The 25858-nt window shown below is 38.7% G+C and overlaps 2 protein-coding genes across 2 annotated transcripts; one reads left to right on the plus strand and one right to left on the minus strand.

Annotated features, from left to right (window-relative positions):
• Nucleotides 1-60: 60 nt before the first annotated feature.
• Nucleotides 61-8387, minus strand: LOC141900113 (peptidyl-prolyl cis-trans isomerase FKBP1A-like). Its single transcript, XM_074786853.1, has 5 exons — nucleotides 8242-8387; nucleotides 5684-5821; nucleotides 4700-4722; nucleotides 2685-2758; nucleotides 61-2027 (listed from the first exon to the last, which is right to left on the minus strand). The coding sequence occupies exons 1-5, from the start codon at nucleotides 8327-8329 to the stop codon at nucleotides 1973-1975; spliced, it is 378 nt and encodes a 125-aa protein (XP_074642954.1). The 5' UTR covers nucleotides 8330-8387; the 3' UTR covers nucleotides 61-1972.
• A 2025-nt stretch (nucleotides 8388-10412) lies between these two features.
• LOC141898885 (uncharacterized) lies at nucleotides 10413-23122 on the plus strand. Its single transcript, XM_074785030.1, has 12 exons — nucleotides 10413-10566; nucleotides 11625-11741; nucleotides 12755-12847; nucleotides 13700-13792; nucleotides 16302-16320; nucleotides 16872-17005; nucleotides 17461-21633; nucleotides 21740-21793; nucleotides 21867-21935; nucleotides 22164-22263; nucleotides 22668-22823; nucleotides 22923-23122. Exons 1-12 carry the CDS (start codon nucleotides 10480-10482, stop codon nucleotides 23120-23122), a joined length of 5295 nt encoding a protein of 1764 aa, XP_074641131.1. The 5' UTR covers nucleotides 10413-10479.
• The last annotated feature ends 2736 nt before the right edge of the window (nucleotides 23123-25858 follow it).

Here is a 25858-nt window from a genome sequence, read left to right on the forward strand (position 1 = left end):
GCCAGAGCTCCATGAAGAGAAAAAAGAAAAGAAAAACATATACAGAGCTTTGGATGTATCCATATTTCTCTTTAATCGTCTTTGTACATGTACATTGAAAGCAATGAAGGACACAATATATATCAAAGCTGTCGGCAAATTTCAAAAATTCCATCAAATTCTAATGATAACATGATACTTTAGAAAGAGTAGTAGTCATCTAAAACCATTTCATACAATGAACCTGCCTAATTCTGGGATCCAATCGAATCCAGTTGAAGAGAAATCCGGATCACACATCATATTCTACATTACATTTATGTATAGGTGAACTGTGAATGAATAATGTCTGGATTACATAAAAATATAGATTGATTTAACTGATCCGTATTAAGTGGGTTTGAGTGTACAGTCGAACCCACTTAATCCGGATTTTGCTGTAATCCGGACACGCAGTCTGTTTATTCATTAGTACACAAGAAAATGACTTAAAATCCAGATTTCCCATAAAACGGATGAATTTCGATGATCCCAAATGATCTGAATTAAGTGTTTTCCGAATTTCCACCGAAATCTAAATACTTTCTTTTTTTTTAGTTTTTCATTCTACAATTTATTTAACACATACACGATTCGTCCGTTCGTAATGTATACATTTGACATGAAATATAGAATCGATGACTATGATGTGTAACATCGACATGACTCTACACAATTCACTATTTACCTGCGCTAAAAAAGCTAGAAATATGCTTTCGAAAAAATTTCCTCCGAATGTGAATAGAATGGTAATCGAGTGCTTGCATTCGTCTACGAACAAAATCTCGTCGAGAACGGTATTTACGAATTTATGCTTTGATACGGTACATACATACATATACAGTTGGGATGTAACATCAAATTCATTTAAAGAAGAAGAAGATACTCGTTGGGGAAACAAGAGATCCAGAACATCAAGAAAACTTTTTATAGACACCTAGTCGAGTGAAACCTCATAATTGAAGAAACCGCTTATTTCAGATTTTGACTAAGGTTCGTAGCAGCACAAGAATTGAATTCATTTTCTGTCATTTTGCCTCGCCATATTGATACTACTAAGGTTTGTGGCAGGGTACGGACAACAATGGTACATGTGTTTCAAAGAGGATGGTTTGACTTTTTTTAAACGAAATTCAATTCAATCGCAACCTTGAACTTCTCGACGCTATAGTACGGTATGACATCTATCAGATTTTCTCATTAAATTCACATAATTTGGAATAAATCATCATATCTGAGTTATTAACACGATGTAACGCTGTAAATGTGTTGTTCTGCTCTTAATTAGGTGCTGTCGTGAGATTTTATCTACGCAGTCGACTCGACTTAATTCGAATCTTTTCCATCATATCAAGTCGAAATCGAAGAGGAATTCAGACCCATTTCGATCGTCTTACTCGAATCCATTACCCGACTTACAAACAAAGATCAACGATCCAGATCGATCCGAGTTAGGAAGAGTCCACCGCGAGAAAGGTAAGAAACTCTAATAACAATGCGAACATTCCCGCTACGTGAACGTCTAGCCTAAAAGTGTTTTCGCTGTATACATCGTTTATCGTACTCGTCAAAAACATTTTCCTAAGATTATGATTTTTCCACATATACCAGTACACACATACAAACAGGTACAAAATTTAGCCAGTCCGCCGCTTCTCTGAATTACTGTCGACGATATACAAAAATTCCCGAGCAGATTTTACGTTTTCAACACATGCACGCGATGATAACCATTACTTCATTCAATCTTCTTTTGTCGTATGAAAGTTGTTTTTGTGTTGTACAGCAGCTGATGAGCAATGATGATTAAACGATATTCACAATTAATGATGGCTTTCTAGAAACATAAACACAATAATAATAATAATAGTAATATTAATAATAATAATAATAATGTCCATCTGTCTTCTATCGCCCAGCGGAGTTCCTCCTTGGTGAGAAGTGTCCTCGTGAATTATTCAATCTTCACCAAATTCATCTCGAATATTAGCGTCGCCTTCGGAGGGATCGTACAAACAAGTTAAAGATTAAAATTTGACGTTAGAAATAAGACGCTGACACAAAAATCATCGATAATGGAATACAGTAAAGCTTAACTCAGATGGATTGGTCGAGATAGCAGAAAACCCTAAATATGGCTGCAAAGGAGCAATGACGGGTTTTCTCCATAGCTGCTAGGCCTGAAGCATGACTGATTTTATGGGCAGTTCTTTTTCCTTCAAATGCAGCCATTGAAAGGCTGGCGACCCAAAATATTCTATGGAGTTCAATGCCATTCCTAATTACTTGTAGGCCTATAGGACCGGCAGTACATAGGACAAGCCCAAAATTGTATTTGATATTGGCAAAAATCATTTCTGAAATGTGGATCTTTCTAGATTTTGGGCAGTTAGTCATGACATAAATACCGGGCCCCCACGCAATGGGGCCTGGCTGCAGCTTTCACATTTCTTTACAAGGATGTTAGTTAAGATAATTCTAAGCTGTACCATGTGAGTACAATGAATAAATCTACGTATGTTAGATACGATCATTAACCTGAATTTTCCTTGGTACCAAATTACCACAAGTTAACTAGTCGAAGATTTTCTATGATTAGCAATATAAATGAACTTAGTGTGAATGCTTCACAATATCATCAACAAGATGCTATTCGAAAAGGATATACACCAGGGTGACCAAGATCTCCATAGGCTACATCCGAGGGACAAGTTACCATAGATTTTTCACCTACAGACATCTGAAAGAAAGACAAAAATTCACCGTCTATGGCAAAATAGATGGAAAAACGAGATATTGCTAGACGAGTCTTTGTGTCATTGATAAAGTGAAAGTACAAATTTTGTGATTGATTAGCAGGGGGTAGATCTAGGGATAATCAGGAAGTTGGGATCTTAGGAAAATGATTGCAGGGCATTCCTTGGATAAAACAGCCTTTCCGAAGGCTGCAAGTAGGGTTCCCCTCAGCGTTAGAAACTGACTGTATAAGGGGTGGATCGAGACATTCGAGCAGAAGGGTCAACGCAGTGTTTTCCAAGATACAATTTTTTCAATATTTCAATGAACTAGGGGTCCAGGGACACCATGCTCACTTGGGAGGTGGTTTCCGATGCTCAACAATCTAATAATTTCAATATTCAACGCCACATCCAATGACCTTGAAAAAATCCAATGACCTTGAAACTCACCACAATCATAGAACATGTCAGCAGCTACAATTTTGTAATTGATTGTGGTAACATAATATGCCTAGTTACCAATATGGAAATACTAAGTTATTCTAATATTCAACGCCCTCTGGTGACCATATGAGAAGCCCAATGACCTTGAAACTCACCATAATCATAGAACATGTCATGAGCTACAATTTTGCAATAGATCATGGTAACAAAATATGCCTAGGTACCAATATAATAAGGAAGTTCTAAGTTATTCTACTATTCAACGCCCCCTAGTGACCATATAAAATAACTAATGCCCTTGAAACTCACCACAACAATAGACCATGTCATGAGCTACAGCTTTCCAATTGATTGTGGTAATAAAATATGCATAGGTACGAATATAATACAGAAAGTTTTTGCATTGTTCAAAACCCCCTGGTGGCCACATGCAAAAACCAATGACCTTTAAACTCACCACGATCATAGACCAAGCCATGAGCTACAACTTTCCAATTGATTGTGGTAACAAAATATGCTTAAGTATCAATATAATGTGGAAAAACATTTTCACAGACGAATGAGTACTGATGACATCAGGATGGCCGCCAATTGCGTCATAATTGCCTGATCAAATATAGCTGTCTTGGGTATAAAAGGTTCCCTTTCCAAAGAATACCCATCACAAATTGCAATGAAAAGTGGCAAACCATTAGGAAGCTACAGGACTCAGAATTCAGGCCAAAATTGAAATTTTTTTGGCACAAGAAGGTCACAGGACAGCCATCTTGAGTCCGATCGATCCAATTTTTCTCATGCTGATGGGCCCTTGGGGGAGACAAATATATACGATCGCTGAAGATGTGGCTAGGGTAGATACACGTATAAACCAAACATCAAGACATTACCTTGAAGCGTCTTCAAAACTTTCCAAAATAACTGGATTCCGTCTATGGACGGACGATGGACGAAAAGTGAACGCAATAGCCCGCTGGGACTAAAGTCAAGTGGGCTAAAAATGCATTAAAAAATGTGCGCATTACCTACAGTAATTTCTGGCTAGCGCCAAAACAGTATATTTTGAATTCTGGTTAGTTTCTTCATCAATATGATTGACATCGCTATCAGAAAATATTTGAGCAGGGTGCCCTAAAACCCCTTTGGATCCACCCGTGCATACTTTTTTCAGTTCCTCTGCCCTGACGTGCATGCTGTCCCTATTCAAAAATGTCAGGTTTTCAATTACAGATACAAATTTAAGTAACACATTGTTCGTTGTACAATTTTTCAATCAGTTTCGCTGTATGTTGTTTATTGCAAAAACTTATCGTCAGAAACATAAAATTATTGCTTGGTAGAGGTCATTGAAACAAATAAGTTGTGGATCGTCAGTACAACAATTCAAGTATGCATGTACCTACAATCACCTCTCCACCCACTAATAGGTGTAGATCTGTACATTACGCAAGAATCATTACCATGAGATTTCTGAAAATGAATTGTATCTAAGATGTACTTACTGTTTTAATTGCTATATCCCATCCTGCAATGACAAAAACATTACGGAATTCGATTAGCAATCAAAAGCCTGACAAGTGCTTGACAACCTCAACCTGACAACCTCAAACCGAGCCAACTTCTCAGACCGTTCTGGAATTTGTTCACCTAAAAATTCATTGGAATTCCATGAGCATGCAAGGAGGCAGTGTTAACTGCATTTATGTTGGAAGACTGAGGATGTAACCATAACGTCCAGCTGCTAGCATTATCGGCCGGCAGGGATTCGAACCTGTTGGCATTGAAACTCGACACAGCATGAAACTCTGACTGATTAGTCTCAGTGCGCAACTTCATGCGTCCACTAGACGATGTCATTATCACGTTTTATTTAAGACCGGGTTTTTCCATTTAAAGTTCATCCGTGAAACTTGCTTCAGTGATTATACAACGAGCAATCTGATTGGTGCCGCAAGTTTTCTTGCAGCAAACCTGCACACACGGTCTAGTGAGGCAGAGTTTCATGCAGTGGCTGAGTCTAGTGATGGCATCAGGTTCAAATCTCTGCTGAGGGAGGATGGCCGCTAATAGCAAGATCGATCCAGGGCCTAACGGTACTTTAAGATACATTGGGGAAATTTTCGGTAATTGAATAGGTACTAAAGTGAATCAGCAAGGCGTTGCCATTGAAAATTTGCATGGGTGGGATGAACTTTACTAACAGCATTTCCGAGAAGACTAGAAAACGATAATATACCAAATCACAATTAGGGCCTATGCCAATAAAACATGCGGTGAATAGGTTACAATCTTATTCATTGGCCGAAACAATAGGGCAACTCGAAAACATTTGAGGGTGTTGTACAAGGCGCACTAGACTACCTAGCTACCGGTGATCCGATGAATACATAATAATACACTTCTATATGCCAGACCACTGCATCAATTTTACCATAAACAAAATCCTTTTTTATCAAAATAGCCCTCGAGTTTCTCTTCCTTCTTACCTACGATGACGTGTCCTAAGTCGACAAGAAATTTAAAAGGTTTTCCACGTTTCACTGAAGAATCGAATTCAGTGTTGTCCGTAAGTCGACCAATGTAATCTACAACGGCGGTTTGTCCCTTTTTTGGAAAGGTTTTTCCTGCAAAAAGAAATGAATTCAGTAAGACCAACCGGTAACTTTTTATATAGCCAACAGTGACCAATAAAATCTTTTGCTGAAAAGTTAATTTTTCTTTACTAGATATACGGCTTTGTGGCAAATTTTATGATTCAAGAATTGGTAAACTTTTCTACCAATTTTGAATAGGAATATCTGGCTTCCTCCAGGATCTTAACATTATCAAGCAGGTCATCAAATAGAACATAAGGCTGGCTTATGTCGACAAGCAACGCGACGCCTACCGACGCAACTGGGTTTATCGCCGATTAGCGGCAACTAGCGGCCTACGAGAGGCCGCCAGTTGCTCCTCAATCGGTTCGACATAAGCCGGCTTGCGACGGCAACGCGACGCCTACCGACGCCTACTGACTCGTCGCAAGCCGTATCCGGCTAGTTGCCCATATTCTACTCTGGCCTACGGTAGGCGGGCAGTTGCTTTCGATCGCAGCCGACATACAAATTACACCGCTATTTAGCGTCATTCGTAATTAGTCATAAACTTTCAAATTCAAGTAGTTCAAAACGTAAACCAAACCTTCAGCACGGAAGAGGACTGGACCGAAGATCTAGAAACGAAATTGGTAGAATTATGGTGTGAGCGGCCATCTTTATAGATGTCACTCTTACGTTGTATTCAAAACAGAATCAGAAAGATCAAAGTCTTAAAGAAATAGCTTTTCTAATAGAAATAATTTCCTAATAATTCAAATTTATTCTTAAAATGCTTATCACGTGACCATTTGAGACGTTGCAGTTGCTAGTAATCGCAACCGACATAAGCAGGGAAGCAACTGGGAGGATCTCATATCCCGCTAGTCGGCCTCAGTTGCTGCAAATCGGAGCGCAGTCGACATAAAGCTGGGCTGCAATCGCGGTTGTTCTCAGTTGCGTCGGTAGGAGTCGGTAGGCGTCGCGTTGCTTGTCGACATAAGCCAGCCTATAGATTGACTCAAGCACTCAGTTTCACTGGGATTATATTCACTAATGCGTTAAGTTGATTCAACCTTGATTGAAATATAGAACTCGGTCAGCGATTAACTACAAGCGCACCTGGAGGATCTGTTGCCACAGTAGGAGTCTCGGTCGTACTTCCTTGGGATATTATCCCTCGGAGTATAGTCTGGGGTCGGTTTTATGGACTGGTATTAACTCTAACATGTGTCCAGTTTCATAAACTGGCTTAACTCCAATATCAATCTTAGATGAAAAAAAACTGAAGAAATTGAATTGATATGAGTTATTGAATATATTGTATGTTATACCTACAAAAACCACTAATTATAAGTGTCAGTTGAGGGTTAATTGATTACAAAATACTGGCAGTGAAAGGATTAATACCACTCACCCAGTCTATAAAACAGGCCCTGAATCCAAATTTAGACACTGTAGTATTGTAAAATATCAAAAGGTAATCCTGATAACAGGTGGAATCATAGAGCAACTGTTGTGTGGGTGTCTCTAATGGTTAGCTATGTTTCTAGGGTCACACAAAAAAATTAAAATGACCAAATTTACCGGGTGAACCAAAAGATCAACTGATCAATGACCTGAAATATAGCAAACCTAAAAACCCTCTATAGGCCTCTTACCCATAGTTTGTAAGTTGTCTGTGGTTTAGTTTCACAATCTGATAGTTTCACAAAAACCAGTCAGGTGTGGGAAAGTCATTTTTTTCAATGAAATTTTCTTCACTTTGTGAAATCTTAGAAAATTTGACAAGTTCAATTCAACGCCCCTTGGTGTATAAATTCAGTAATCAATGACCTTGAAACTTGCCACTATATTTCTGAAATTGATTGTAGTAACAAACTGCCCTGGCATTACGCTATTTAACGCCCCCTGGTGTGATACACTGAAAAAGATTTCCTTGAAACGCACCACATTAACAGGAATTGTCATGAGTTCTAATGTGCAATTTGGTAATTCCAGCTTCGGATATTTTGACCTATTTTTTAGGTGTGAGACGTGATTTCTCGTCCGAAGTCCGATTTCATCAGGGAAGATCTCGAACGAAAAAGGAACCTCTTAGGAATAAAACTAAAATTATTCTGCGCTAATTGGTCGATGGATTACGTAATCAGGAGCACTTGATTTTGAAATGAGGTGAACTCTTGTACCGGTATGGTATTAGAGTTGGCTATGTCAAAATGTAAGCCCTTGTTTTTTTTTACAGGTGGTACCAACAGGTCCAAGGTCAATGATACCGAGTCGAATATTTGATTTTCGACCCCCTGCAACTGTGACAAGCCCCTGTTGGCTCTCAACCAGGTTAGTCTTGGGAATCCAAGATCTGAACGACGACGACGTAAGCGGCTAGTAAAATGCAAAGGAAGTCTGCACACAACAATGCCCGGGCCGGGCCGATATTTTACTGCTTTTTCCGGGTCATCTTAACTTACCATCTCCTTGCCTGAGTATTTCAACCGTGACACCCTTCTCCAGTCGACGCATCGAGCCATCCTTTTCGCCTATCGAGACACCCTCCATAATAATTTTGGTGATTTTATCAGGGCTTGTACAGGGATGAATATATAGCTTCAGAGAGCATATGTAAAAGCGATAATGTCAGAGACGACACGTAGTAGATACATATAACATCTAATAATTCAGGAATAGTTTTTTTTCTTCATAAAATCATTGATCATATACTTATGTATAATAGCTTAACTACTTTCATTGACTTTTGTTCCTTTATTTAGCTTTTAAATGCATTTTGTTCTGATAAATTTATTTGACGTTTCGTGTTAATGGTTATTAGTATTTCTATTGGTATGCCTAATCATCGGTCACCGACTATGGATTAAGAATCGGCCGATCTGCCACCGCCACTGAATAAAATGACTTACATTTTTGCTTTTGACTCGCTTGGCTCTGTCGTCAGTTATACACTATTTTATTTTCCTATTAAACATACCGTTTTGGGTATGATCACACAAATGGTTTAAGGATGCCTATTTTGGCAACCCCAGCGATAAAGGTGGCAGATTCCTCAGATTAACTCATGAATTCTCGTTAACTCCCCGCAAGTCTCCCTCGGACACGAACGATATAATTTTCTCGTGGTAATGCATGCCCCTCACCTTATCTTCGAACCAAAGATCGGCGGTCAAAAACTACTAGAATTTCTATGAATGTATTCCTCATTTGTCATTTAACTTAAGCGGCAAACGCGCGGGCACTGGTGCAGTTTTTTGCAGTTTTTCTACAACCCAAATATGACAAAATCTAGTTTCTATTGTTTTTTTCAAAAAACCATGAGTGAGAAAAAGATTGTCTTATCTTTTATCTTTTTGCAAATCCATAAGGAAAACCTCGGAGATTGTTGTGAACAGCGTGGTCAAGTTTTCACGCGCTTCTTGTAAATTGGCACCATTGAAAAATGTTGGCTTGGTGTATTCAAATGAGGTGTATCATTAACCGCCAGCTGAAGGACAACTTCTTTATTTCACCCGTAAACTCCATGTACTTGTTTCGTCGTGTTCTCAGAACGTATTTTCTTGAAAACATTTTTATTGCAAACGTTCGAGCCATCCGAGCGCAAACCCGATGGTGGGTTTCTATGTACTATTGAAGTCCGGGCCACGGAAACATATTACACTACTTGGCTTTTTGAATGGTTTACATGGAGGTTGGTCCCAGATTTTTTTGAAGGGTAGATGCATTAATGACAGCTGTCCCTCTCTGGTCTGGTGGTGGGCGAGAGATTTGCGTATCAAGAATCATGACTTCAAATTGCCTCTAAAATCCATCTAGTGCCGGGTCCATTTTTTTAAATAATCTGTCCTGGGTCGAGGGTCCAACTTCATTAATGCCCCCAACTCCTGGATCCAGCCCTAGTCTCCCGGTCCAATATACCTGCGTACTCACGACTGGCTTGGCATTGAATTCCAGAGAGCCTTGAACTGCGGGTGTTTGCCGTCCACAAAGCGAAGATAGCGTTTACCGCCGTTTCCACCAAAACTTTCCACATTTTTTAGGCAAAAGAATTGTCATTAAAATCCTAAAATCGGTCACGCCACGGGCCTGTAGTGTGAATATTGGACTGTTGATTTAATATCAACGAAAGAAAACTAGTGTCGATTACACTTCGCCGCGGCTAGATCACATTCCCTAGTAAAGAACATTAACAAAATCCAAATAAAGACGATTGTTGAACAACTATGGCGATGAAATAAAGGGCGACGTAAGAAATGCAATGCTGCAGTCTTTTTACAGTGGAAAAATCAAAATCCAGAGTAAGGAATCTATGGTGGCTGTTTTTCTCCGCGGACCTTGATTAGTTTGCCCTCTATTGTAGTCGCTTCTATGGTTATTCGGATATTTGATCTCTCTTCCTAAGATCTATTCTTTCTTTACTCCAGTATTGAGTCAACTATCACGTTCAAAATTTTCAAGAAGCCTGTTGCTTACCAAACAAGCTAGTTTGTTAGACTCTCCCCGCCCGATTGTTCGAGCGTGGCCGACCTTACGCGTAAGATCCGAATCCAAAAAATAGTGATTCCAAATTTTTTCATTATAGTCGCAGTAAAACAATTTTTCAAAATTATAATTTGCCACCAAAAACGAATAAACTAGCATTCAATTTAGAAGCATTTCCTATCTCTCGCTCGTGCAAAATGATCAAACCATAACCGAGAATGGATATTGGATGCACACAAGCTTTGCCCCTGTTTGACAGTGAATGCGATTTGAGTGATAATGAGGCCGATGATGATACCCAGCCTGTGAGTGATAATTGCCAATGATAGGCCAAGGCAATAGCAATCGACATTGACATTCTCAACAATGAATCATTAATCAATCAGTCAAAGATCCAATCAATCTAGGCCTAGTCAGAATTCTATTTTCCCAACGTGTGATTCCTGTTAGATATTGAGGTCTAACGTGTCAATAGCAACTCACTATGTCACAACCCACAAAGTTTAAAGTCCACCATCGCAAAACCGAAACATACAAGAACTTCAACTCGTTCTTTGACTTTCTATGTTAAATCCTTGATGAAATGCATTGGAACAATCTAGATAACACCACCGTCTCAGCAACTTCAGTGGAAGCCTTTTGAGCAAGGCTCTGCTGTCTTTAGCCCTGTATAGTACAGTAATCCTTTAACCCGCTGACCTAGTTCCTGTCAGCGTTCCGATCCAGAAGGAAAATCCGAGTGCGTAGAACAATAGTTAGAGAAAAAAGAGTCGACAGAGCAGTATTCGAGCCCGGGCCCGCATATTGTTAGCGCAGCATCTTGCCACTAGACCACAAAACGCTTGTTGATTTATACCAAATGCTTTACTACATAGCACTCAACCTGACTCTTACCCTCTAGACTCTAACTGTATGGAAACCTTAGGCATGATGAAACATTTTTATTGTTATTCTTTATTAGTAATCTCTGCCAATTTCAATTAACACAATTCTTAACTCCTATGCCTATCAATACATGTGATGAATTTTGACAATACCTGACTTATACTTTTTTTTAAATGAGAATCACATTAGGCCTAGATGTTAAGAAATTAGAATCATATTTTTTACATTAAATGGGGATTTCTCATTGGGTTCAGTTACAGGAAAAGTTAACCTTTGATCTTTGGTTAAGCCACTTTTGGTAAGGTAGGCTTTGTTCGTGTATTCAGTGAAGATAACAATTCAAACTTAGCCCAAACCTTTTCTAGAAACTGGACTGGACCCAGGTGATATCTGTACGATCAGCACTACTGAGGTAGATCATATTAATTATGGCAATTGAAGAGAAATGCTAATTTGTCCTTGCTATCATTAATTTCAGATTGGTAAATTGACAGTACCAGCGCAACAAGGAATCGCTGATTTATTTTTTTCGATTTATGAGGGTGAAAATATAATCGGACGTGATCCGGCTTGTAAGATATATATACCAAGTGCGGTAAGTACAGTAAAGCCTGGTTATGTCGGATTTTTTTGGAACAGGGATTCCTCCTCCGACTTGGGCTAAAATTGAAAATTGCTTATCATAGAAAATGATCCAAAATATCTGAAATGATATGATTGGTCTATGATAATGTCACCTAGTTATATATATCATGCGAGCTTTGCAATTTGTTCTTTTCATTCATCGTTCCTACAGTACTGGGAAATTGGGAAAACCTTGGGAATTTTTAAATAATATTTCCAGTTTGGAAATATGTCTCAGGGAAATATTTGGGAAATTCATTTACAGAGAAACTTTCTTCTTCAATTTCTCTTGAAAATCACCTTTATCAACCAGTCATCACTGAAATGTTGATTGTAGTTTTATGGTATCTGTTCATTTTTATACGAAGGCCCCATTTTCCGTTTGGTGAATTTGAAAAATCTTTATTGAAAAATTTGAAAAGTCTTCAAAATATTTTCATCATTTATTTGGACAATTATATTTGATAGCTTTAGCTACATTACTCCCCTGGCTGCTTGAGGCTCTTGTTCATTTTCCCCTGTCTGAAACTTCCTAAATCTCAAGGTCCATGGACCACTTGTATTATTTTGATAAGAAATATGGGCCTTTATTTGCTAGGGATACTACTTTGAACATTGACCAGCCAACCAACTCTAATAAGGCTAGTATTGAAATCCCTCAAACAGGTAAAATTGCTCCAGCAAGCCCATGTTAAGAAATTTAGTGTCATTCTTTTTATAGAATTAGAAACCATTTTCCTCTAAAACTGGCATGGTTGTCAACAGGGAGGCTGGATTTACTGAAGTTCCAAATGTTGAAATCCCTGTAAAAGTAGAATATGCCTGCGGTCCCTTGGTTATTCCCACATATGCGACACAAAATGGTGTCTAATCAAATCAAATATCATAAAGAAAGCATGTATGGTAATCTCTTAATCCTGTATGGTATCCCTTACTAAAAATCTATTTCAACAAATCATTTATACAAATGATTCTTTACTTTAGGTATTAAGCCGGGAACATGCTTGCATTGAAGTTCAAGGTGGAGTTCATATGATTTATGATAAAGGAAGTTTGAATAAAACGAAAAGAGGAAAGGTGGGTTTCAGAATTAAGACTGTCAAAAATTAACTCATCCGTCCGCTATTGTAGTGATTCAGATTTGATCCTGACTTGACTGACCTTGACCGTCGCACTGCAAAACCCGGCCTGCCTTTGTAGACCACATATCAACCAATCAGGAATTGCTTGATAATTGAGTCATGCTTTGGCATTTCCTGAACAATTCAGAAATCCAGTCATCGCCGTTCGTCAAACCGGTTTCAGCAGCAGCATTGAAATCAACGGTGCAGTATTTCGACGCTGAGAAAAGCGCCAACTCAAAACTGACAAATGGCCATAGATTTACTTCAGCCGTGCACCAATTTTTACCTGTTTCCTCAAGAGTGGTTACAAGGGTTTGTGCCAGGGTTCAACCTGGAGTCAGTGCCATCAGCTTGAAGTCCCAACAGTGGGGTTATTCTACATTGTAGCTGCAATCACACAAGGGTTTTTGGCCCGTGCCAACCGTTCACATGGGTGCCAAATGGACATCTGCCTGTTAGGCGCTGGCCAAATTTGACCTCATCAAAAGTCATATCATGTCCAAGCCGAATATTTTGACTGGTTAAATTAAAGCCTGTGAATTGCTACTGGTTCCAGGAGTCACTCGGTTTGTTGTAGCATTTTTTGATTTTGAGTGAGTGGCTTACGTGTGAACACGCTCTATTATTAGACACGGGCCAAATTTGACTCTTGATCCCGGCCAAATCATCTCCGTGTGATCAAAGAGTTTGTACTCTTGACTCGAACAGAATCTTGGTGCCATCGGTACAAATACCTGCATGCAAGGCTCCTCAAATCTCAGATGGTGAATATAGAAAATAATATTTTTGTCAATATATTTTTCAGTTAACCCTGAGTAAAGATGTTCGTTACGAGCTTAAGGATGGAGATGAGATATTTTTTGGAAACATCAGCTCTGTCTATAATAAAGTCAGTAAGGTAAAATTCTTAAATCAACATTTTACTTTTAAAACTGGTGGCCATTGTTTATCCTTAAAATCAGCACTTTTGGCATACTTTGTACTTAAGTCCCTGCATTCACTTTTTGACCATCTGTCCGGGTTAGATATCAAATGCACATATCTTAGGCCTATATGAAATTTTTCCATTTATATAGGTACCACTTCATATTTTGTAAGCACAATCAATTGCAAAATTGTAGCTCATGAGATGCTCTATGATTTTGGTGAATTTCAGGGTTATTGGCTTCTGTATATTTTCACCAGGGGTGCTGAATAGGAGATTAACACATCCTCTCCTGATGGGATTCAAACCTGATGGCATTGAGACTGCCATAGTAGGAAACCCTGCCTCTCCAGATCGAGTGAGGCAGGCATTATCAGCCAATCAGCAATTCCGTTTTATTTTAGCCCAGGTTTTTCCATTTATAGTTCTTTCATGAAATTTGCCTCAGCAATGATACAACTGCAAGTTTTGGTGTGGTAAACCAGCGCATGTGGCTGAGTAGCGATGCCATCAGGTTTGAATTCCTGCCGAGCGAGGATGTGATTAACACGTTATTTCCATATACGTGCATGTATATTGGTATAAGCATATTTTGTAATCCCTGTGAATTGCCAAAATTTTAGCTTAATGACAGGTTCTTTGATTGTGGTTTATATCAAGCTCATTGATATCTGTATATGTTTACCAGGCGTATTGAAAATTGAAATTGTTAGATTGTCAAGCATTTTCCCTTTGATACCTACCGGGATAGTCTATGGGACCGATCTTATCATATTATGTAACTTACAGTAGAATCATTGTTTTAGATGTTAGCGGATGACAGCGGTTCAGAGACTGGGTCTGAGTCATTATTGCCAATGCCAGTTGCTGGAATGGTGGAAGATTCTCTAATTGGAAGAATTGAGGTATGGCCTTCATACATCAATACATTTCTAGTTTATCATATCTACCAATGCTTTGAGAAATGAAAACTTTGAGAACCTACAACTTGAGATCCTTATCAAAACGAGTTTTATTTTTTGATACAGTTTTATATTGAATCGGCGTTAAATGTTTAATTACCCAATTGAGTAAAAGTTGAGTGTATGAATCCAACTTCTGAAATTAGAATTCAGATTTCCGTGCCTTCTTGCTTTCAGTCCACTGGGGGCTTACGCCCCAGTGGGCTATTGCGTCTGCAATTTGATTGATGTTGGTTCATGAACAGAATGGAAATATGTGACAGGGTGTATAACAGCGTTCCTACTAGCTCAGCTAGTGGGAATATTCCCTTTGGCTCAGCGGTAGAAGGTCTGCCTTGGACGCCAGGCATCGAGAGTTCGAATCTCGGGAAGGACAGATATTTTTGTTACAAACAGTATCACAAAAAAAACAAAGCAGCAACTGTAGAAGGGTTAGGGTCCAGAGAGTTAGGGCAAAGGGTCAAGAGGGTTTGCGTTAGGTTATGCATTGAAAAAGGGTAGGTTAGGTAGGTTAGACTTAGGCTATAAGTAGTAAAAAAGTTACTGTGCTGACAGTTGGCCTTGATGGCTCAGGTTGTAAGAGCGCTGCGCTAGCACATTGGTGCTTGCGAGTTTGAATCCTAATTTCCACCATTATTACCTGAAATTCCAATTCATCAGGTTTGCGCGTTCCAGCCATTCCCTACTTGATCAAACATCAACCAAATTGCATTGTGTTCACTTTTCGTGCCTCGTCCGTTCGAAAAGACAGAACCCAGGGAAATTTTGGTTTTTCAATTATATTTTCAATCATATTTTTGGTTTGTATTTTTGATATTATTACTTCGTAAGCACAATAAATTGCAATTTTTGACTCATGCTCTATTATGATGGTGTGTTTCAAAGCTATTTATGTCTGTATGTTCACCGGGGGGGGGGGGATGTTTACCCACAATCAAGGTAGGCTTATATGTTCACCAGGGAGCTTTGTGTAGTTGAATAAACCATAATCCATTGCAAATTTATAGCTCATGATGCTCTATAATCATGGTGAGTTTCAAGGTAATTATTTCTCCCTGATGGGGGAGATCGTATTTTAGTCTGTATCCACTGTGCCATCCCCTTGAGACATGATCCCCGTGATATAATTCATGATGGATTTTTCTTAAACTTAACGTGAGGGTTGGGGCAAGTGAAATGTCCTCCCCTATTGAAAATAGAGGTTATCGGCAATCAAATGGCTGCCAGGGCAGCCATCTTGAATTTCTTGTTAGCACGATACAGCCTTATTCTTTCATGAAAAAGTGAGTACGTATATATACCGGTATGTTGTTACCATAATAGATTGTAAATTTGTAGCCAATGGCATTTTCTATGATAGTGGTGAGTTTCACGGTCATTGATTAGGCTTACTGTTTTGTTCACCAGGGGGCTTGAATTCAAATTGTCAAGTATTTCACCAAGTGGACCCCTAGTTAAACGTGCTTTCATTCGTATCACTTATATGTAATCAATCTAAAATAATTGACCATCTTTTTCAGGATAACAAATCTGATAGAGGTATGTACTACGCATGTATTCTTTTTTCTGATCATATTGCACATTTCAAGAAAAGATCCTGGAGTCATTGAATGAATGCATTTACACTCATGTCATAATTAGGTTACTGTTTTACATGATTTGTCATCACTGGGTGTTGACTGTAAAGTAAAGATCCTGATTACTAAAATGAACTCGCGAGTGATATGTTATGCTTAACATACAGGCCAACTGCAACTTCCGCAGTCATGAGTTAGATTTCATTTTGGTCAAAATTAAAATGATAAGGGCGGGAGGTACCCCACTTTTGAATGTGAGAGTCAAGTCCATCATTTGCACAATTGATTGACCAAAAAGAATCAGATTGCAAAGAAATGCATCGACAGGCTTCCAGAAATTCTACATTTCAAGGACTTCTACCATGCCTGTGCTTGCACCCCCCTTCCAAATATGGTTCCACAGCCCTTATTCACATGTGTATGAAATCCTTTTGGCACAAAAGCTGTGGAATTTCATCTGAAGGTCCCATTAACAAATAAAAATGAATGATACATTTCAATTGAATTTTCCAGCTGAGGAGGCAGACACATCATTGATATTCGATGGTGAAACGCAAGGGTACGATTACGACATATTTAACCAGCCAACTCAAGCTTGTAGACCCCCCAATTCAAAGTTGAAAGACACAGATGAGGATGATGAAATGGTAAATACATGTGTTAAAAATATACGGGTACAATAATAGGTTTTACTACCAAAAAAATTTTTCTGATTTCAATTTGCCAGCAGTAAAAATCTGTCTACATTTTACTGATTAGACACCAGGTCAACACGGCTCATCTACTATACTTTGATTTTCTTGTAGAAGTAACAATACATACGTATACTAGATATTACAGTATTCATTCAGTAATCAAGAAATTTCCCATCAGAACCCAGTTCTAAAGTTCAGAATTTGACTCAAGAGATGCATAAAAAAAGGCCCAGTTCAACTTTTCTGAGTACAACTTAACTCAGGATTAAGATTAAACTCTACAAGAGTCAGAAGTCATCTCAGAACTTTTGAACTGGGACTTCATGCTTTTTGAATCAAATGAGTGGCCTCTCATTAGATAACCTTTATTGATTATTTTTTCATGGAGTTAATTTATGTAAATTTAGGATGACGAGGCAACAAAGGAGAATATCAATAATGTGTCATCAATGTCGGACATTTTTGATCAATCTACTCAACTGTGTGCCTCAAATACAGTGGCCAGTGATGACGAAACAGACGATGATGAAACTACGACAAACATTTTCTGCGAACCGACATTGGCCATTGATCTGATCAACGAATCGCCTTCCGAACGCAATAAAGCCGGTTCACCGATTATGTCTACTGATGCATCAACTCAAATACTGTCGTCGCTGAGCGCTTGTGCTCCTACGCAGATACTGTCTCCGACAGCGAATGCACAAACTTTGCTCTTATCCTCTCCATCTGCTAGTGCCCCTACGCAGATTCTCTCCCCTTCTGCCACATCGTTTTCCGCCTGTGCGTCAACTTTGGTGCTTTCTCCCTCCACTAGTGATACGCAAATACTGCCAGTGTCTCCCATTTGTCAACGCAACAGTTCTCCTTTGAAGTCTGCGCTTAAATCACAAAACGAAAAGGCAACGATGTTGAAAAAAGTCATCAAGTTTGGAATTGAAGATATGGCATGTGAAAATTATGATGACGATGACGATGATGATGACCCTGATCGTACTCTAGATCCAGCTGAAGAAGTAAAATATGATGGTACTGATCAAGAGAATGCAGCTAATAGATGTTCAAAATCTGGTGAAGAACCAACTCAAGCTGTTGTATTTGATGAACCAACTCAAGTTGTGACATTTGAGGAGCCAACGCAAGCTGTAGCATTCGATGAACCCACTCAGGCCATGGGTCTGGATGAACCGACTCAAGCTGTGACATTTGAGGAGCCAACTCAAGCTGTCGCTTTTGATGAACCCACTCAGGCCATGGGTTTGGATGAACCAACTCAAGTTGTGACATTTGATGAGCCAACGCAAGCTGTAACATTCGATGAACCCACTCAGGCTATGGGTCTAGATGAACCAACTCAAGCTGTGACATTTGAGGAACCAACTCAAGCTGTTGCTTTTGATGAACCCACTCAGGCCATGGGTTTGGATGAACCAACTCAAGTTGTGACATTTGAGGAGCCAACTCAAGCTGTTGCCTTTGATGAACCCACACAGGCCATGGGTATGAATGAACCAACGCAAGTTGTGACATTTGATGAGCCAACGCAAGCCATGGGTCTAGATGAACCAACTGAAGCGGTGACATTTGAAGAGCAAACTCAAGCTGTGACATTCGATGAACCAACACAGGCTATGGGACTAGATGAACCAACACAGGCCATGAAACTGAATGAATCAACATTGACTTTGGAGCTTGAACCCATGCAGCCTATGGAACTAGATGAACCCACTCAACCTATGGAACTAGAGGAACCTACTCAACCTATGGAACTAAATGAACCTACTCATCCTATGGAACTGGAGGAATCAAAAGTAAAAGTAGGAGTTGTTGCAGGTGTGAAACCAAGAGGCGGAAGAAGAAAACAAAAGATAAATGAAACTAAATCTGTGAGTCTTGATGAATCCACTCAGCCTATGAGACTAAATGAACCTACTCAGCCTATGGGAATAGATGAACCAACACAGCCTATGGGAATAGATGAACCAACACAGCCTTTGGAACTGGAGAAATCAAAAGTAAAACTAGGAGTTGTTGCAGGTGTAAAATCAAGAGGTGGAAGAAGAAAACAAAAGATAAATGAAACTAAATCTGTGAGTCTTGACGAACCCACTCAGCCTATGGGAATAGATGAACCAACACAGCCCATGGGACTGGATGAACCCACACAGCCTATGGGACTAGATGAACCCACTCAACCTATGGGACTAGATGAACCTACTCAACTTTTGAGATTAGATGAACCAAAAGCTGAAGTAGGAAATGTTACAGATGTAAAATCTCGAGGAGGAAGGAGGATACAAAAGGCTTCTAAAAATGTGGATTATGATACAGAGGCTAAAGTTAAAGTTGAAACTCAGCGCAAAGCTAGAAAAGGAAAGCAGATGAAAACACATGAAGCAGACCAAAATGCTTCAGAGCTGGAAGAAGTTAGAACCAGGGTTGGTAGTGGTATTGAAACTGCAGTTGAACCTGATGTCCCGACAGCCCAAGTGATAAAAAAATCATCTGATAAATCAAAATCAAAAATCTTGGATAAGAATCAGCAATTTATTGAACACAAAGTAAAAGCAATCAGCCGAGAATTGGATTTACCAGTTGAAGGAACAACAGTTACTAATGGCAAGGGAAAAGGAAAAGGAAAGCGCAAGACAAAGAAACCTGATACACCTGATATTGAGATTTCAAATAAGAAAGATACTTCAGAACTCTCTTTGGCTGAAGTTCCAATGGATGAAAGCATGATAAAGGATAGTGAAAAAGTCACTACGGTGAGAGGGAGACGGAGCTCCAGGAAATCAGTGGTTCCATCCGTATCTTGCAGTAAAGGCTCATCTGAAAAAGATGTTAAACCAGACAATATCAGTAGTGCAGAAGTGCCGTTGTCTGCTGAATTGAATGATCAAAAGACTGTTAGTAATACTCAGGGAAGGGGTACAAGAAGCACTAGGAAATCTGTTATGCCTTCTAGCAGTGAAAGTGAAGTGATTACTAAAAAAGATATGTCTCCAGATGGTATTGGACATACTGAGGTGTCTTCGTCTGGTGATGCAAGTGAACAAAAAACTGTTAGTAGTACTCGGGGAAGGGGTATAAGAAGCACTAGGAAATCTGTTATTCCTTCTTGCGGTGAAAGTGAAGTGATGACTAAAAAAGATATTTCTCCAGATGAAATTGAAAATACGGAGGTGTCTTTGTCTCTTGATGCAAGTGAACGAAAAACTGTTACTAGTACAATGGGAAGGGGTACAAGAGGCACTAGAAAATCTGTTAAGCCATCTAGCAGTAACGCAATGACTCAAAAAGATGTTTCTTCAGATGGAATTGAAAATAATGAAAAGTTGTCAGTTGAATTAAGTGAACAAAAAACTCTTACAAGTAAGAGAGGAAGGGGAACAAGGCGCGCAACAAAATCGCTTTTACCTTCTTTTAGTCAAGGTATGATCGAGAATGATGGAATTGAAAAGACTGATTTGCCTGATGAACTGAGCACTGGAAAAACTGTGTCTAGTAATATGGATAGAGAAATGATGGCTGAAAGGATACCAATTTCATCCGTTAATGTTCAAAGCAGGATTGAAAAAGACGATCAAGATAATGCTGAATTAATTTTGCCTCCTCAAGCAGTTTCTAATTTGAGGGAATGTAGGAGATCTGATAAGGACAAGTCAACTATGCCAGGTGAATCGAATGAGCAGCTGATTGTTACTAATAGCCGCATAAAAGGAAAGGGCAAAGCAAGAAAGTTTGTGAGCCCATCCCCAGATAACAGTAAAGATCTTTGTGCTAGAGAGAATAATGAGGTTATTTCAATGTCTGATACGAGTCAATCAATGGCTGAAAAAGTCGAAGTCAAAAATACATTGCCTGCGAAAAGTACTAGGGGTAGAGCAACAAGGACCACAAAGAAATCAGTTTTGCCTGCCATCAGTCAAATTGTGACTGAAAAAGATGATCAAGAAAAAGATTTAGTTTTGCCTCAAGCGCCGTCTAATATGAGGGTTCATAGTCAAGGAAAAGACAGTATTGTAGTCGAAGATGTAACCGATACTTCAAAAGCCAAGGGCGAAAGAAAACCAATTGAAAGTGAGTCAACTGTACCTGCTGACTTAAATGAGCAGAAAACTGAAACCAATACCCGTGCAAAAGGGAGGGGCAGAACAAGAAAGTTACCAACCACATCCGCAGCTAGCTGTAAAGAAATCTGTACTGAAGGGAATGCCAAAATAACTGTCACGTCAGACACTAACAGCCACAAAAAAACATCTGTAAGCAGGCGCAGTCATGAAAAGATTCATGCTGGAATGCGTGAACCTGATATTCCTAGAGCTAAAAGGGCAAAGAAATCTACTGAAGGAGAAACTTCTGAAAATTTGGAAAATCAGTCTCCACCGATACGTCATGTCGTCGCTAATGACAAAACTGACAATGAAACAAATGAGCAAAAGGCTGTTGATGTTAGTAGCGGAAAAGGTAAAGGAAGAGGGAGGTCTAAGAAATCTGTGATACCACCTCCTATTGATGTGTTTGAGCAAGATACCAAAACAGCTGCTTCACCAAAAGCGAGAAAGAAATTAATGAGCGTAAGTGATTGTTAAGATTAATTTCACAACTATCAATGTTTATTTGCGGATTAAATGGATGATAGAATATTTAAGAATTATCCCTCACACTTTTTTTCTATTTCAGGGTCTGGTTGTTAAGGTCATGTTCACAGGAGTTGTCGATGAAAATGGACAGAAGGTACCCAATATACTGGTATACCAGAATTGTTTTACGATGTTAATTTATCTTGCAACATGAAATTTTCTTTTAGATTGTGAAAGAACTAGGTGGAGAGTTGAACAATTCTGTTTTGGAATGTACTCATCTAGTTACTGACAGGGTAAGGGACGAAATTGAAAGTGAAAAGTTGAACTTCAGAAACCTTCTGAGTATTCATAAGCTCTCATGTATATTCCTAACGTAGACCTTCATACCAGATGAACCCAATCAGGAAACCGTTTTAGAATATTAAACAGCCATATCATATAGTGTTATTTCACAGTTGAGTTTGAATGTAACCTCATCTAGATAATTGGTGTACATGTACTTAATTTATCTTCAAAAATAGGTGAGGCGCACTGTCAAATTTCTATGCTGTCTCAGTAGGGGAATTCCGATCATAAGTACTGCGTGGTTAGAAAAGTGTAAATTGACTGGCAAATTCATCGGTAGGTGCACATCTTAATAAATTCAAACCTGCTTACTTCGTTAGATGCATGGAATCTGGATTTTGAAAATCTAATCTGGGGCCAGCAGCTTGATGAACACATTTCAGGGTCCGATCTAAGCACTCGTCCGATTGCCCGGGACAAGTATATTCTAATCAGGGCAAGTAGGTTATCATTATCACTTGTCCCACGGGCTCATGAAATTTAATGTCAGAAAACTTTTTTCCCACTCAATACAACGGATGATAGTGCCACCAATCGGACTGCCTGTGTAGGGCAAGTAGCTTTTGGAGGGAGCAAGCGAAATTTCTGATGTACTTGCCCCCGGGCAAGTGGCTTTCATTCCTTAGATCGGATCCTGCATTTTCATAAATTTTTTTGTACAGTTTCATCATCTCTTTCAGATTGCACATCATTTCTCATCAAGGATGTGGAAAATGAGAAGAAATACAAATTTGATTTGAAACACAGTATTTCTGTTGCGGCGAATTGTACATTATTGGATGGATATCAAATTCACGTGACGAAATCTGTTAAGCCCGATCCAGCTACTATGAAAGGTAAAATTGTGATCTAGCTATCATATACATACTTTGCTAAGTTTTAGAACTGGAGAAATTGATGTTTATTCAATGTGCTCTTCTTATTTTTTCTTACAGAAATCATTGAATCTGCAGGTGGAAAAAGGACAACCATGCCGAGAAAGGCGGCCGAGAAAACTGTTGTTATCTCCTGTGAAGAAAACATCAAATTATGTAAAGCAGCCGTAAATGCAGACATTCCAGTCGTCTCGGCAGAATTCATATTGACAGGAATTCTGAGACAGCAAGTCGACGTTGAATCATATCCTTTATACTAAAACAAACACCCGCAGCCCAAAAAACAGATCAGATTCAAGGTGGCTGATTGGTGGCCATAGTTGTTTACCAATATCAACAGTTGTTACACTTTTTTCAAATTTTCAATGGAGATTTTGAAGCCAATTGCATCAATTGTATCGTAGTCTTGATATTTGGTAATAGTTAGAATTGTCACCTTACATGAGATTGAGTTCACCAAGGACTGTTGAACGAGGGATTTTTTCCTGCAGAATTCACAATTTTAATGGTGTGGAAAAATAGAAATTCAAAATATGTCCTTGAGTACCCACAAAAACAAAATCTATTCATGTTTTTGCCTTAACAAAGCTTTTACGTATCGATTATGCGCAGGTAGCAGTGGCTCGTCTTCTAAAGCTGCAGAAAAGAGACAAAGCGTTTCACCAGCTCCTGCATCATGCGCGAAAAGACAACGGAGATAAATTTCACATTACTACCGGACATTCAATTGATTATCGATACACAGGGTGTCCTGAAAAAATGTCAATTCGATTCAATTAATTCTAGTTGATAAAGAGAGTGTTATGTGTTTTAATCATTATTTTCTAGAATGAAGCTAGTGGACTTTTACTTCGTACTTTGAAAACTTTCACAGAACTGGCCATAGTTCTTTTACCTACTTACGCTTGAATTATGAATGGGGTAACCAATTAAAACAAACAAATGTTAAACTTGTAACCTAAACACTTTAATACAGTGTTCTTCGTCTTAAAAACCCTAAAGATATTGCACCCTCTCTTGCTGAGAATCAATAAGCTGGGGCCAGTTGCTCAAAAGTTGGTTAAAGATAACCGGTGGATAAATACCATAGTAACAATGAAATTTCAATTGCCACTATGTCAACTATCCACTGGTTAACTCTAGCCAACTTTTGAACAACTGGCCCTTGGTGCTTTGGGATCACTTGTAGTCTTATTTTCAGCACTTCAATATGCCATTATTTAGTTTGGACACATAATCCAACTGAATAATAAGTTGGTAAAACGTCCATTTTAGGTCATTGCGTCCAAAACCCTTCTACTTCATTATGCTTCAATGCAATGCCTGCTGATGAGCAAACATTCTAGTCATCAATCTTTAGTTTTTAAATGGACATTTTATTATTTGATTTGAAAAATACCTTATGTGACATTTTTCAGGACACCTTGTAGCAGTTATTGTTAGTGTTTGGCTGTTATGATTGTTAAGGAGGGTAGGGCAGTTAAGATAATGAGAGCATAGACTCCATCCACCTTGCTTGTTAATATTGTAGTTGGCCAAAAATTATAAATACAGTAGACTCCACCTAAACCAGTGCAGTTGGGACCTTCATTTTTCCACCGAATTAGATGGTCATCAGTTTGAAGAATTGCAATAAATCCATGTATAAGGATAGTGAGCCTAACAGCGGTTTAATGGCATTGCTAATTTCTGCGTAATTTTTACGATTGTAGCCCATTCTCGTTTGCCAGGGTCAGATGCGTTTTTTTTTCACCGGCAGATTCACTGTCAATACAACTCATCTGATTGGCTAGATATAGACTGGTGAACCTGTCTGCCGAAGAAAACACAGATAGAAGATCGAGTCGTTATGACCAGTTAATGATCAGAATGAACAAAAATGAAGTCCAAATTTTACCGAATAAGGCAGACTGGACTACCCCGGTAGGTGATATTTATGTATTGAAAAACAGTGGCAAACGGAAATCTTATTTTTATTTTACTGAATTGAATGGATTACCGTACAGACCAGTAATTGTTTAGTCAGAGTCTATTGTACTTTTAGTTGCTTTCTATGGAGGCTTTGATTGAATATGTAAATTGAGTAAGGAATTTTTCATTACATCATTGGTGAATTTGTACAAATGCAATGTGTACATACAATTAACATAGATGAATTGTGTAGGATTTTAAATGTTACGCTCCCAAATAGATGGCTGCCCCTGACCTTAATTTCATCGCGATACTCATTGTCATTCAGCCTTTGCTTTGATCCGGTCATAAATCGCGTTTGTATACCACCATCTTCTCTAGAAAGGTCTATGGGTAATAAAATAATGAAAAGTCTTGGCAATATTTTTTTTGATCTTGTAAAATATTGGTGAGCATTGTTCTCATTAAAGCTGTGATGTTTTATTTTATCCATTATACTTTTTGTATCTTTAGCTGGATATATAATGTGTATATATTGTGTATAATGTATTCATAACATTAGAATTGAATATTACAAGATTGTGTTGTTAGTGAAATTGATGTTGAAATATATAGGTGATATTCAATTAGTTTTGTTTCATTCTGTGATAATTGCTTTTTTGATATTGCAAAAAATTGACATGCAGAATCATGCCGACCATTTAAACTGCCAATTTAAACCCCCCTCTGGATCCACACGTGCTTGGATGGCATTATAACCTAGACTCATCTACTGATATATTTCGTCATCCTACTTTCGCATATGAAGAAAAAATGCTCTGCATGAAAGACATTCACAGTTAGACTTAAATGTACAGTATCTGAAATCAAGATGGCGCTGGTCATCCATATTGAATGCTATTTCCGCCGAATTAAAAAGGATTTATCTTCGTCCCACGACTCCTTCCATAAGAAAAATTTAAAAGGATTTTACCTCACCGCAGAAAGTAGTAAAATGCACAGATTCCTGCATCTTCCAAGAGATATAAAAGAAACCACTTACACTCGCAAAAAGTAGAAAAGAAGATGATTGATTTTAGTACGGA

Source organism: Tubulanus polymorphus, chromosome 2 (assembly GCF_964204645.1).
Source record: "Tubulanus polymorphus chromosome 2, tnTubPoly1.2, whole genome shotgun sequence".
Lineage (NCBI taxonomy): Eukaryota > Metazoa > Nemertea > Palaeonemertea > Tubulaniformes > Tubulanidae > Tubulanus > Tubulanus polymorphus.